The sequence below is a fragment of the Muntiacus reevesi genome, chromosome 8 (genome assembly GCF_963930625.1).
Source record: "Muntiacus reevesi chromosome 8, mMunRee1.1, whole genome shotgun sequence".
NCBI classification, from domain to species: domain Eukaryota; kingdom Metazoa; phylum Chordata; class Mammalia; order Artiodactyla; family Cervidae; genus Muntiacus; species Muntiacus reevesi.
This window is the reverse complement of record NC_089256.1, coordinates 24,411,654-24,425,397: the sequence shown is the minus strand read 5'-3', so window position 1 is coordinate 24,425,397 and position 13,744 is coordinate 24,411,654. Positions and strand designations below refer to the sequence as shown.

General features: G+C 50.0%; 1 protein-coding gene across 1 annotated transcript; it reads left to right on the top strand.

The window, feature by feature from the left end:
* Positions 1–269: 269 nt before the first annotated feature.
* On the top strand, positions 270–10,018 carry SUMO3 (small ubiquitin like modifier 3). The gene is made up of 4 exons (XM_065943158.1): positions 270–425; positions 5,017–5,145; positions 7,293–7,364; positions 8,729–10,018. Exons 1-4 carry the CDS (start codon positions 405–407, stop codon positions 8,819–8,821), a joined length of 315 nt encoding a protein of 104 aa, XP_065799230.1. The 5' UTR covers positions 270–404; the 3' UTR covers positions 8,822–10,018.
* Positions 10,019–13,744: the final 3,726 nt, after the last annotated feature.

Below are 13,744 nucleotides of genomic sequence, written 5' to 3'. Positions count from 1 at the left end.
ACAGCTTACCCCTTGCTACCCCAGCTTGCCCTATGCACCGTTCCTGACCTCGATCCTAGCTGCTCTGTGCGCTCCCCGAGTAGCAGCGCGCCCCGACCCCTCCAGCGGCCCCAGGCCTCGCTGTCCGGAGCACCCCCGAAGGCCAGACGCCTGACCGCGCAGGGCCCGCCCAGTGACGCATTTCCAACAGCCAGGAACCCTGACCGGCCGGGCACGCGCCCGACGTCCGGGAGCGCGCCTCGTGCACGCGCGACAGCCACGTGACCCGCGCCAGCCAACCTGCGCGCAGGGATTTGGGGGCAAAGCGCGGCCCCGCGAGCAGTTGCGGCGGGAGAGCGGCGGGCCGAGAGCGTGAGTCGCTCACCCGGGGCTGCCTGCTGTCCCGCTGCTCTCCGAGCGCAGCCATGTCCGAGGAGAAACCCAAGGTAAGGGCCGGCGGGTGCGGGCCTGTCCGGACTCAGCCCCCATGCCCGCGCCGCCCCCGCGCCCGCCCCCGGGGCCCCGCCGCCCTCCGCCTCCCTCCGCCGCCCTCCGCCGCCAGCCGCTGTGACCCATGTCGAGCAGCGCCGCTGAGCCTCCCCTCCCCCCTTCTCCCTCCACCCCTCCCCCACGCCGCGCAGCTCCGCTCGGTTCCCCTCCCCCCGCCCGGTGTCGCGCCCCGCCCTCCTTCCAGACCCCGCCCCTACCCAGACCACTCCCTCGGGCCCCGCCCCGTCCAGGCCCCGCCCCTACCCAGACCCCACCCTCGCGCCCCGACCCCGCCCAGTCCAGGCACCTCCCCTACCCAGACCCCGCCCTCGCGCTCCGACTCCGCCCAGGTCCCGCTTCCACTGTTTGAGCTCCACCCCTCCGGCTTCAGCCCGGCCCGCCTTGCGGGGAACCCCGCCCGGTTGGGCCGAGTCTGGGAAAGCCGGCACTTCTAGTCTGGACCCTCTCCCTCCACCGACCTCGCCCGCGTCCCCAAACCATCTCTGGGACCGCCCCTCCCTAGGACCTCTTCCCTCGCCGGGACCCTCCCTAACTATGCCCCTCACGGGGACCAGCCGGCCTGGGCTCTACTGCCCCGCGTGCGCGGGGTCCCCTCCTCAGTCCTCGCTGCGGAGCGCCCAGAGGGTGCAGGCCCCGCAGGGGCTCCGAGGGGCCTGACCTGTCTGGATCCTCTGCGGCCCCCTGGATGTGCGCCCATCTCGCGGTGCAGAGCACGCTCTACTCACTGGGCTCTCCGGTGTGCGCTCCACAGTCTGGTGCCCTGGCCGGCAGTCCTCGCGAAGGTCTAAGGCCGTGAAAACTAGTCTTGGAAAGGGGTTTCTGGAGCTTTTCGTCTGCTCTCTTGCTCTGCGCGCAGCCTCTCTTACCCCGCTGCTGCTGCTTGGAGGTCGCACCCTAGTGCGTACGGGAGGGCTGGGTGCGCCTGCACGGAGCCCCTGGATGGGATCCCACGGTGGGGCCCCGGTGGACGCGGCCCTTTCCGCCCTGGAGCCTCCTAGGAGCTGCCTTTGCTTTTCCGGTGGGGGTGGGAGCAGATGTCACTGCCTTTCTTTATGACCTGTAGGTGGTCTCCTCTTCCTGAGTTTAAATGCAATGAGATACAGTGAAATACGCTCAGTACTCATCCCTTCGGGTGCTCCCAGGAACACTCCCACGTGTTCAATGTCCAAGGCCTAGTTCAGTAGAATTAACTTGTTTTAACTACTTCCAAGACAGCGAGCTGGTTGTGCCTCACGCCCCACCCTTGTCTTCGAAGGCCTCGGTTCCTGCCGGGCTGCTCTGACTCAAGAGATGCTCTCTTCTTCGGGCCTGGAGGGGAGGGGTAGGGGGTACACCCCCAGGCCATCTTGGTGCAAAGAAAACCTTGTGGACCAGTTGGGAAGACAGTTTGCCTCCCCTGGAGAGTCCAGGTAGGGGACTGACCAGGTGAACCCTGCTCTGGTTTTTAGGGTTTCATCCTTCCCTTTCCTTTTTTCCAAGTTTTGATTATTAGGGATTCACCCCAGGTCTGGCCTTCCTTTGCCTGGTCTGTAGCCACCGCCCTCTTTCTGTTTATGTTCTGGCCCCTGCATCTCTCTGTTTTAAACACATCCATATTTTTTCATTAATAAAGTAAATGCATCATATGTCTATGTGTAAAAGAATGAAGTTGGACCCTTCTCAACACTAGATCTGAAAGTTAAGTCAAGATGCATCAAAGACCTAAATGTAAGAATTAATACAACTTTTAGGAGAAAGCATAGGACAAAAACTCCACCACATTGGACTTGGTGGTGATTTCTTGATTATGACACCAAAGACACAGGTGTCATGAAAAAAAATGATTTATGAAAATTTAAAAATTTTGTACATCAAAAGACACTGTGAACAGGGTAAAAAGGCAACCACAGAAAGGGGAGATGATATCTTCAAATCACTATCAACCCAAAAAACCCCACAGAAGGCTGCAAATAAGAAAGTAATTTGGGGTGTTAAGAATTGTGATTTGGGAGACACAGATTTGGGTAAAACAAAGGGCTTTCTGGGTAAGAGAAAGAATCAGGGGCTTACAAAGGCAAGAACCATGAGGTTGAACTCTGACAAAGAAGGAAATGTGTGTCCTGAAGGGGTGGCTGTCACACGTTGTTTCAGGGTCAGGGTTCCACAGGCGTCTCGAGTTTTAAGCAGGTATCCTGGATGCTTCGTCAGGACAGGACGTGGTCACAGGTCAGATTTCATCGGGGTTGAGATGAGCGTGAGTCCCGTCCTCAGTGGTCTCTGGGTTCTGTCTGAGGGGCTCTCTGAACAACACCAACTCCCTTTTGATTTTCCTTCTACATTGCATATCTGATTAAGGATCAATATCTAGACTATATAGAGAACTCCTAAAACTCAACAAGAAAATAAGTGACCTGATTAAAAAATGAGCAAAAAAACATGAATAGACATTTCTCCAGAGAAGACATACGAATAGGCAAGAAGCTCGTGGAATGATGCTTGACATCACTGATCATCAGGGGAATGCAGATAGAACTACAGCGAGATACTGCCTGACACCCGTTAGGATGGCTGCTTTAAAAAATCAAAACAGAAAACAGCAAGTGCTGGAGAGGATGTGGAGAAATTGGAATCATTGGTGGGAATGTAAAATGATGCAGTTGCCATGGAAGAGAGAATGGAAGTTCGTCAAAGAATTAAAAGCAGAATTTCCATATGCTCCAGCAACTCTACTGCTGGGTGAAAGTGTTAGTCGCTCAGTGATGTCCAGCTCTGCGACCCCACGGACTATAGCCCGCCAGGCTCCTTGTCCATGGAATTCTCCAGGCAAGAATAACTGGAGTGGGAGCCATTTCCTTCTCCAGAGGATCTTCCCGACCCAGGAATCTAACCCAGGTCTCCTGCATTGCAGGCAGATTCTTTACCACCTGAGCCACCAGGCAGACCTGGTCTATGTGTACAGCGGTATTATTCAGGCTTAAAAAGAAAGGAAATCCTGGCCCTTGTTACATCAGGGATGAACCTGGAAGACATCATTATGCTGCTTGATGTAAGCCAGTCACAAGAGGACAGATACTGTGAATCCACTTTCAGAAGGTCCCTAGAGGAGTCAGATTCATGGAAGCAGAAGAATGGTGGTTGCCAGTGGCTGGGGGAGGACGAGTGAGGGTTTCATGGGGACAGAGTTTAGTTTTACAAGATGAAAAGAGTTGTAGAGATGGATAGTGGTGGCGGTTGTATTTTATACTAGAAACTGTACACTTAAAAATGGCTGAGATGGTGAATTTTATGTGTATTTTAACACAATGAACAGCAAAGAATTAAAAGAATAAATGGAGAGGAAATCTTATCTGTAAATGCAAGGAGGTACCCTGGATTGGATTCTGGAACAGAAAAATGGTATTAGTGGAAAAACTGGTGATATACAAAAAAGCTTGCAGTTTTGTTGCTAGCGGTGTGCTGGTGTTATGTTCTTGGGCAGGGCGCATACTGCAGTGTGTGAGATGTTAACACCAGGGAGACTCAGTGGGGCATGTAGGAGTGCTCTGCCTCTATATGGCAACTTTTTTGGAAATGTAGGATTATTTAAAAATAAAACCTTTATTTGAAAAGATGAAAAAGCAAACGCATTATTGGTCTCTGGGGAGTGGTGAGGTGCTGATCGTGGGACCCCCAGTTTCATCAGACGGGGGCTCATTGCTAGAGTCTTGCCTCCTGGGACCACTTCTCAGAGCCATTCCGAGTTCCCCTACTCTGATCTCCAGGGGCCTCCTTTCCTCTCCCCTCCATGTGGTGGGGAGCAGGTCCCAGGGCTTGGAAGGGGGAGCGGTGGGGAAAGAGAGCCCCAGGAAGAGGAGAACTTGGCCGGGAAAGCACACAAACTTGTTTTGGTCTCCATCCAGACTATGCAAATTGACTTAGGTCAGCTTCATCATTTTGTGAAAAAGCAGAAACTCCTCTTTTCCCCAGCAGCGTGCTCTCAGGTTGAGCTCTGCTCGGAACACCAGCTTCTTGCATCAACTTCCAGTAATTTCCAAGGACCAGAGACCTTGCTGATGCTCAGCAGCTTGGAGTGTCCCATGGGTCATGTCAGAATAGAATAGGGCGGTGACCCCATTCATTTGGGACTGGTGACCCAGGACGCACTTGAGGTGGCCCTCCCTGGGAGGCAAGCGGGGAAGCTGCAGGCAGCCTGGACCCTGAACCACTGCACAGCCTGCTGTTCTGGCCAGAAACATCTCTGGTGTCTTATTCACCCTCACACTTGAGTATAAGTCCGCTGTGCTCCACTCTTAAGAGCAACCTTACAACAAAGGTGGATCTTCTCTCCATTGTTTTCTGGTGTTAGGCAGATTTTTTTCCCCTTAAGCTGACGTTTGTGACAAACGCTAGGTTGGCAGGGCATTTGCCTGACTCAGCAAACAGAAGTTATAAGTCAGTTCTGTATAGGGGTACGACAGACACACCAGTGACTGAATTGCCGGGGACGTTTAAGAAGCAGTGGTGGTTGTGGGGCGACAGGTGGAGACCCAGATCCACGTGTCTTTGCAGGAGGGAGTGAAGACGGAGAACGACCACATCAACCTGAAGGTGGCCGGGCAGGACGGCTCCGTGGTCCAGTTCAAGATCAAGAGACACACGCCGCTCAGCAAGCTGATGAAGGCCTACTGCGAGCGCCAGGTGTGTGTGTGGGGGGTGCGGTGGAATGTATGTGCAGGGGCCTGTGTGTGTGCTCGTGTCCATGCAGGCTGGTGGGCTTCCCCGGGTGGGGCAGGTGTCTGGTGCTATTGCAGTCTGAGCAGTGGGTTCCCACGGATTCCATCCCTCCTCCTCTGTGTCTGTGGAGACACTGCCCTGGCACAGTTTGCTCCAGACAGACTTAATCAGTTCAGTTCAGTCACTGAGTCGTGTCCGACTCTTTGTGACCCCATGAATCGCAGCACGCCAGGCCTCCCTGTCTATCACCAACTCCCAGAGTCTACCCAAACCCATGTCCATTGAGTTGGTGATGCCATCCAACCATCTCATCTGTCATCCCCTTCTCCCACCTTCAATCTTTCCCAGCATCAGAGTCTTTTCAAATGAGTCAGCTCTTCGCATCAGGTGGCCAAAGTATTGGAGCTTCAGATTCATCAGTCCTTCCAATGAACACCCAGGACTGATCTCCTTTAGGATGGACTGGTTGGATCTCCTTGCAGTCCAAGGGACTCTCAAGAGTCTTCTCCAACACCACAGTTCAAAAGCATCACTTCCATTTATTTATTGCTTTACAAGACAAAGAGCTGCCTCACTGGCGCCTTCCCATGGTGATCAGAGTCACTGACGCCCTGAGTGTCTGTGTCAGACTGTGCCCTGGGGCCCCTGGTGCTCTCCACAGGAGCCAGTCCTCTGTGGGGGATGCGGAAATCCTTGACCTTAGTTTCCACTCTTGGCTTTGATAACCCTTGCCTTGGCCTGTTTGTTGTTACTATTAAAAACACCTAAAAAAACTCCATGGCTTCCTCTTTCTCTCCCCTCTTTTCAGGCTTTATTCCTCAGAGGAGGTCACTGTCAATTCCAGCTTCTTTTTTTTTTTTTCTTCCACTTTTTCTTGGTAAATATACTTGTGCTTCTGTTTCATGGAGAAATTTTGGATTTTGGAGATTATTTTCCCCTGTGAAAGGTGGAACTTCTCTGACCTGTGGTCCACACAGCCAGCCCCTGCCCCCACACACAGCCCCCTCCCTGCACCCAGCCTGCACTGGAATCTGCTGCTTTTGTGACCAGGCAGCCACCCCAGCCACACAGCAGCCTGTGCTTATTCCTGGCTCTTGTCTGAGTCCTGTTCTTGGTCTGGTGGTGGCTGTGTGTGTTGATTTCAGGGTGTCCCATCGTGACTTTATGCCCTGCATTTCCTGCCGTGCTGCACTATTTCCCACCCGGGCCCCCTCCCTCCTGCCCCGCCTGGGCTGCTGCTCTGTGGTCATCCCAGAGCCTCCCAGGAATCCTTCTGCCCACGACCTCGGCCCCCCTCCTGGACTAATCTTTCTGGACTAATCTTCTTCCCCTGTCTTGATAAAGCATGTCTTCCAGTATCTTGCTCAGAAAGCATAAGAAGAGTACTGCTTCTCTGAACCTGATTTGCTTTATAAACCTTCACACTTGAGTAATGTGACTGCACATAAATTTCTAGGTTGATATTCATTTTCCTTTTCCGGAGTTGCTGCATCACATTCTTCTAGGTTCCCCCGTTTGTGTGAGAAGTTCACTGACGCTCTGATTCTCGGTCCTTTGTTGTAAGGTGGTTTATCTCTGATAGCTTTTGGGACTTTATTCCTGGGCTTTGAGGTAGGCAGGTTTGTCTTAGACTTTTCTGGGCACGTTCTCGGCCTCTTTGGCCTAGAAACTCAGTTCAGTTCAGGAATTGGACCTTCTGTCAGTTCAGTGACAATTTGTGTCCCTCTTCAGTGGGATTCCATCTGATTTAGTCACCTGTGTTCATCTGTATCATTTCCTCTGACTGCATGGGGTTTGTTGCTGTTGGTCTCCTTTCTGGGAGGTTTTCTCGACTTTCTGTTCCCACTTTTCATGGGTGATCTTGTGTCTGTCATGATTTCTGATTTTCAAAAGTCCTTGTTTTTTACTGTGTTCTGTGGCTCCCTTTTCCTGGGGGAACTCTCTGTTTTCTAGCTGCCTCAGAGCTTCAGGCCCAGTGGTGAGACTTTGTAGTCAACTGGGTCATAAATCTGTGTATTCAGAAGTCTGGTGTTTTGATGAATGTGTGATTCTTTTTGAACTGATGTGTTAGCGGGAAATACTTACACAGTGATAACTGCTTTTCTTTTCAGGGCTTGTCAATGAGACAGATTCGATTCAGGTTTGATGGACAACCAATTAATGAAACAGACACCCCAGCACAGGTAGGAACCCAGCAGGTCTACACTCAAGGGCTACTTCTGACCTGCGTGTGTAACTGCCATCAGGAATGCTCACGTTTGAGAGTTACTGATTGCTGCTTATATAGAACACCATACATTTTCTACTTGTTTTTTTTTTTTTCTTTTTTCTTTTTGGAGCGTTGCTGCATGGCTTCTGATAGGTAGTTCCTGACTAGGGATTGAACTCAGCCCCCTGCAGTGGAAGCGCAGTCCTAACCACTGGATGGCCAGTGAATTCACCTTACATTTTCTTAATGGCTTAGATTATTAGATTTTGTAATTTTGAGGTTCAGTTTTCAAATGAGAAAAATGTACTTTGTCAGCCTCATCAGTGTTGGGAGAAGGAGCAGGAGGGCTGGTTCTCCGCTGAGGTGGTCCAGGGTCACGGCCGAGGCCCAGCGTCCTCACCCCCTGACCCGACCTCCACCCCTGCTCTAGGTGAGCTGGGCAGATGGGATTGCCACCGCGTGTTGTCGGGACACTGGACCCGCAACGTTAGTCTGCAGCTGCATTCCTGCCTCCACCTCCTGCCCTCTGAGCACTGATGCCAAGGGGCACGGGCGGAGAGGGTGCAGCGTGCTCCGTTTCCTCTAGCATCAGCCACCACGTGCAGCTCTGTCAGGTCTGCACATCACTCCTCGTGGAGGGAGAGCCTGGGGTCCAGGCTACAGTCCTGACTCTTGTCAGCCGGATGACTGTGGGGTCGAGCGTGGGGAGAATGAGCCAGCCTTTAGTGTGAAAGGGCTGCTCTATAGAGGTTTCACCTCTGCTCCTGTGGGGAACCACATGCCACTTACGCAGAGGGAGGGGGCAGCCGTGGGCTCCCCCAGCCTCTCCGCCGATGCTCGTGCTGGCCTCTCCGCCGATGCTCGTGCTGTGTCATGTCATGCATGCAACTGGAGTCCTCCCGTGGCCCTCCCACCTCCCCCTCACGGGTACTGCTCTTGATTTCTGAGCAGGATGCTACTCGACGGGATGGGGAGGCCAACAGGGACCCCTTCCTTTGGGGTGGAGTTGGCTTTGGCAGCACCCGTGTGGACTCCACCCCCACCTCTGAGGTCCCCAGGACTCAGCACTTCTGGTCACTCACTCCTAGCTGAAATCTGATTTTGTATGTTTCTCAGTAAAACTTGAGACACTTTGTTTTTAACAGGACTTAGTTTCTCTTTCAGTCAAGGTCCTAGCGTTGTGGATTCTGTTAGGAGAACTTGGGGAAGAAGTGGGCTAACTGGAAACCCATAGCTGAGCCTCTGTCCTCATGTGCCCACCTGGGGGTGGGCTCAGGTGCGTTGGGGTGGGTCCTCCCCCAGGATGAGAAGACACTGATATGCCTTCTGTGCCTGCAGCTGGAGATGGAAGATGAGGACACCATCGACGTGTTCCAGCAGCAGACAGGGGGCTCCAGGGTGGCCAGCTGCCTTTCGGGGAGTGGCCTCTAGAGCCCCCATCCCCTCGTGGCACCGTGCTGTGTTTGCTATTGAACAGTGGACGTGTGGTCAAGCCCATCAGCAGGGAGGCTCAGACACCGAGGACATTCCCCAGGAGGACTTTGCTCTGATGCACTTGAGTGCCATGGTGGTGATGGTCCCCAGCCTCCCTAGGCCCACCACCTGGTACCTGTGTTTGGGCAAAATGCGTGGTGAGGGACTTGGGCTTTGTTTTTACTTTTTCGTTTTTTCTCCCTCTTATGACATTTTCTCCAAGCTTGTGGCCTGCTTTCTGTCTAGACGGGGCTCTCACTCCAGGTGTTGACCCACCTCCTTCCAGTCATGGAGAGAACTGTCACTACTCTGGGAGTGCTTCTCTGGGGCGAGTTTTGGGGTCATGGTTGGTATGGGAGATACACTTTCACTTACTGTTTCTTGCGGGCACAGGTTTTTTTTAATGCTAAATATTAGAAATGTAAGCTTTGCCAGAATATAGTAAAGTTGAAGGGAAAATACTGGAATGTTTCTTAAAAGGTAAGAAGTTCTTCAGTAACGCAGCCCTGGGCGGGGTCTGGGGCTCCGGACCCATTGCCACCAACTGCCGGTGACACTGCTTGGACACAACAAAAACGGGCTTCTCCCCTTTTCTTAACAGAGAAGAAATTAAGTCCCACACGTCTGCTGTGGTCACGGTGCCAGGGCCTCAGATTTCCTCCAGTATTTGCTTCTGATGAATAACAATGGTCTGTATGTAAACAAGGAAGATAGAATATTGCTGATTTTGCTGTTATGTTTTTGTGTAAAAGAGCTGCTTCAAAGTGTGGCTACAAGTGAGAGATGCCTCCGGGTTCTCCCCGAGGACCGTGCTCTGCTCCCCAAGTTGGTATGGAGCTTACACGTTATGTGTGATTTCAGTTCTGTGCATTTTGGGGTCTGTTTTGGTTAACCTCCGATGGTTGTCCTGTTGCCCTTCCGTGCGGACTCACTCCTGTCTGACGGCCCCTGGCTGCCTGTTCGGGTCACCTGGGCAGGACAACCACCATCATCTCCTGCTCGCCTGAGACCTCGCTGGAGAAGTCTGCACTTCCCCTGTACCTTGCTGTTCGGGCACAGGCGGGGTGTCTGCGGCTCTTTTGTGTTTATTCCCCAATTTGTACATTATTTGTTGTCCTTTACTACTGTCAACAGTAAATATAGTTTGGTATTCTGTCTCTCGGCTCATATTCTATACTGCATTTGGAGATTGGACATCGTGTCATGTTCAGTATTTGCAGTGACCCTTCAGCAAGACCACTCCGACTTCCATCTGAAGGCCGGCTCACCTGCACTTCTGCAGGCTGCGACATCCCTGCCAAGGCTGCCCCCTCCCCCGAAGAGCTCTCCTCCCTCTCCTGGGCTCCTGGTGGGAGGGTGACCATGACTCTGGGCTTCTTGATATTTTTGGTGTTTGAATGTGAGACTGTTTTCCTTTGTGCATTGCAGCTGACAACTTATTCCCTCATCTGTTTTGAAATGGAAGTGAGTTGACACTGTTTTGGAAACTTCTGCATGTTGCACTGTGATACTGTATCAGGTTGACTGGGTGAGGTGGGCACAGGCTGAAAGCTCAGGGGCAGCGAGCACATGACTTGCTTACAGCGGCAGCAACAGGCAGAGGGGTGGCCCAGAGGAGGTGTGGGGGAGCGTAGGGCCCAGGAGGGCAGGCCCTGCACTCGTGGGGAGGGTGACATGTCAGGGTGCCTGAGCTCAGGAGCACTGCAGTTTCTGGGGAGCCCTAGTGCAGTGCTGTCTGAGCCCTACCCCAGCATCTGATGGACAAGCAGGCAGTGTCCTGGAGGTGCATTTGGAATAACAGATCTGCTGATATATTAAAATATTGTTACGTAAAACCAGCTCCTAAAATCACTGGGTTAAACTGATGCTTCAGTAGGAGACAGGCTCGCCTTTACTGATTCTATTATGGGTGCCCTGAGTCCCAGCTGGCGCTTTCCCAGTTTCAGTACCAAAACCCCACACCCCAGGACCCCTTGGCCCCAGGCACACGGGTGGTGCCGGCCTGGCTGCATTGGCACAGCACAGGTGGGAGCGTACCTGTTAATCTCAGGTACATGACACAGCTTTCATAGAAAGAATCTGCAAAAAGCAGGCCCTTTTTATACCTCAGAACTTCAATTCTCAAAGAAACTAGTTCATTCCAAATTTGCTGGCCTGTCCAGTGGGTGAAAGCCTTTAAGCACACACCAGGTGCTCGGAACACCAGGACCAGCTGACCTGAGCTGAGCATTGCCAGATTTAGCGAATAAAACACAGGATGCCTAGTCTCACCTGAATCTCAGGGAGGATGCACAGAGGGGAGTGTAAGTATCCCTGAAGGTGAGCCTGTCCCACCAGCCACAGCAAGGGGAGAGACTTCCATTATGTTATCACCTCATATTTTGGGTTTTTGTCACTTGAAACTAATCCTGGTACAAACTGAACACACACTGCTACAACACCATGACCTCAGAAAGACACCAAGTGACAGACATGGATGCAGTTCAGAAAACCCACAGCATCTAATGGGTGCTGTTGTCTGAGCCTCATGATGATGATAGTACTTATCACCTGCACTTCTGTTCCCTTCCAAGTAGAATTGTTCTTTAGTCGCCCTCTGACCCCTGACCTGCATGAGGGGATGGGGTGCAGCTGGATCACAGAGAAGGTAACTACTTGAATGGGAGATGGAAACCTTAGGAGTATTTGTGCAAACCCATTACTTTTTGGAACTGTTTAAAAGTACAGTGTTTTACCATGACCAAGTGGGCTTTATCCCAGGAATGCAAGGATTCTTTAATATCCGCAAATCGATCAACGTAATACACCACATTAACAAATTGAAAGATAAAAAACATATGATTATCTCAATAGATGCAGAGAAAGCCTTTGACAAAATTCAACACTCATTTATGATTAAAACTCTCCAGAAAGCAGGAATAGAAGGAACATACCTCAACATAATAAAAGCTATATATGACAAACCCACAGCAAGCATCACCCTCAATGGTGAAAAATTGAAAGCATTTCCTCTGAAATCAGGAACAAGACAAGGATGCCCACTCTCACCACTACTATTCAACATAGTGTTGGAAGTTTTGGCCACAGCAATCAGAGCAGAAAAAGACATAAAAGGAATCCAGATAGGAAAAGAAGAAGTGAAACTCTCGCTGTTTGCAGATGACATGATCCTCTACATAGAAAACCCTAAAGACTCTACCAGAAAATTACTAGAGCTAATTAATGAATATAGTAAAGTTGCAGGATATAAAATTAACACACAGAAATCCCTTGCATTCCTATACACTAACAATGAAAAAACAGAAAGAGAAATTAAGGAAACAATACCATTCACCATTGCAACAAAAAGAATAAAATACTTAGGAGTATATCTACCTAAAGAAACAAAAGACCTATACATAGAAAACTATAAAACACTGATGAAAGAAATCAAAGAGGACACAAACAGTTGGAGAAACATACCGTGTTCATGGATTGGAAGAATCAATATTGTCAAAATGGCTATTCTACCCAAAGCAATCTATAGATTCAATGCAATCCCTATCAAGCTACCAACGGTATTTTTCACAGAATTAGAACAAATAATTTCACAATTTGTATGGAAATACAAAAAACCTCGAATAGCCAAAGTAATCTTGAGAAAGAAGAATGGAACTGGAGGAATCAACCTGCCTGACTTCAGACTCTACTACAAAGCCACAGTCATCAAGACAGTATGGTACTGGCACAAAGACAGAAATATAGATCAATGGAACAGAATAGAAAGCCCAGAGATAAATCCACGAACCTATGGACAGCTTATCTTTGACAAAGGAGGCAAGGATATACAATGGAAAAAAGACAATCTCTTTAACAAGTGGTGCTGGGAAAACTGGTTAACCACTTGTAAAAGAATGAAACTAGAACACTTCCTAACACCATACACAAAAATAAACTCAAAATGGATTAAAGATCTAAATGTAAGACCAGAAACTATAAAACTCCTAGAGGAGAACATAGGCAAAACACTCTCCGACATAAATCACAGCAAGATCTTCTATGACCCACCTCCCAGAATATTGGAAATAAAAGCAAAAATAAACAAATGGGACTTAATGAAAATTAAAAGCTTTTGCACAACAAAGGAAACTATAAGTAAGGTGAAAAGACAGCCCTCAGATTGGGAGAAAATAATAACAAATGAGGAAACAGACAAAGGATTAATCTCAAAAATATACAAGCAACTCCTGAAGCTCAATTCCAGAAAAATAAACGACCCAATCAAAAAATGGGCCAAAGAACTAAACAGACACTTCTCCAAAGAAGACATACAGATGGCTAACAAACACATGAAAAGATGCTCAACATCACTCATCATCAGAGAAATGCAAATCAAAACCACAATGAGGTACCATTACACGCCAGTCAGGATGGCTGCTATCCAAAAGTCTACAAGCAATAAATGCTGGAGAGGGTGTGGAGAAAAGGGAACCCTCTTACACTGTTGGTGGGAATGCAAACTAGTACAGCCACTATGGAAAACAGTGTGGAGATTTCTTAAAAAACTGGAAATAGAACTGCCATATGACCCAGCAATACCACTTCTGGGCATACACACTGAGGAATCCAGATCTGAAAGAGACACGTGCACCCCAATGTTCATCGCAGCACTGTTTATAATAGCCAGGACATGGAAGCAACCTAGATGCCCATCAGCAGATGAATGGATAAGGAAGCTGTGGTACATATACACCATGGAATATTACTCAGCCGTTAAAAAGAATTCATTTGAATCAGTTCTAATGAGATGGATGAAACTGGAGCCCATTATACAGAGTGAAGTAAGTCAGAAAGATAAAGAACATTACAGTATACTAACACATATATACGGAATTTAGATAG

Bases quoted from the DNA above. Each gene is read 5' to 3' on its own strand.
- SUMO3 (XM_065943158.1), top strand. From the start codon at position 405: ATGTCCGAGGAGAAACCCAAG. The intron at 426-5,016 runs GTAAGGGCCGGC...GTGTCTTTGCAG, and splicing joins TGTCCGAGGAGAAACCCAAG to GAGGGAGTGAAGACGGAGAA. The intron at 5,146-7,292 runs GTGTGTGTGTGG...TTTTCTTTTCAG, and splicing joins AGGCCTACTGCGAGCGCCAG to GGCTTGTCAATGAGACAGAT.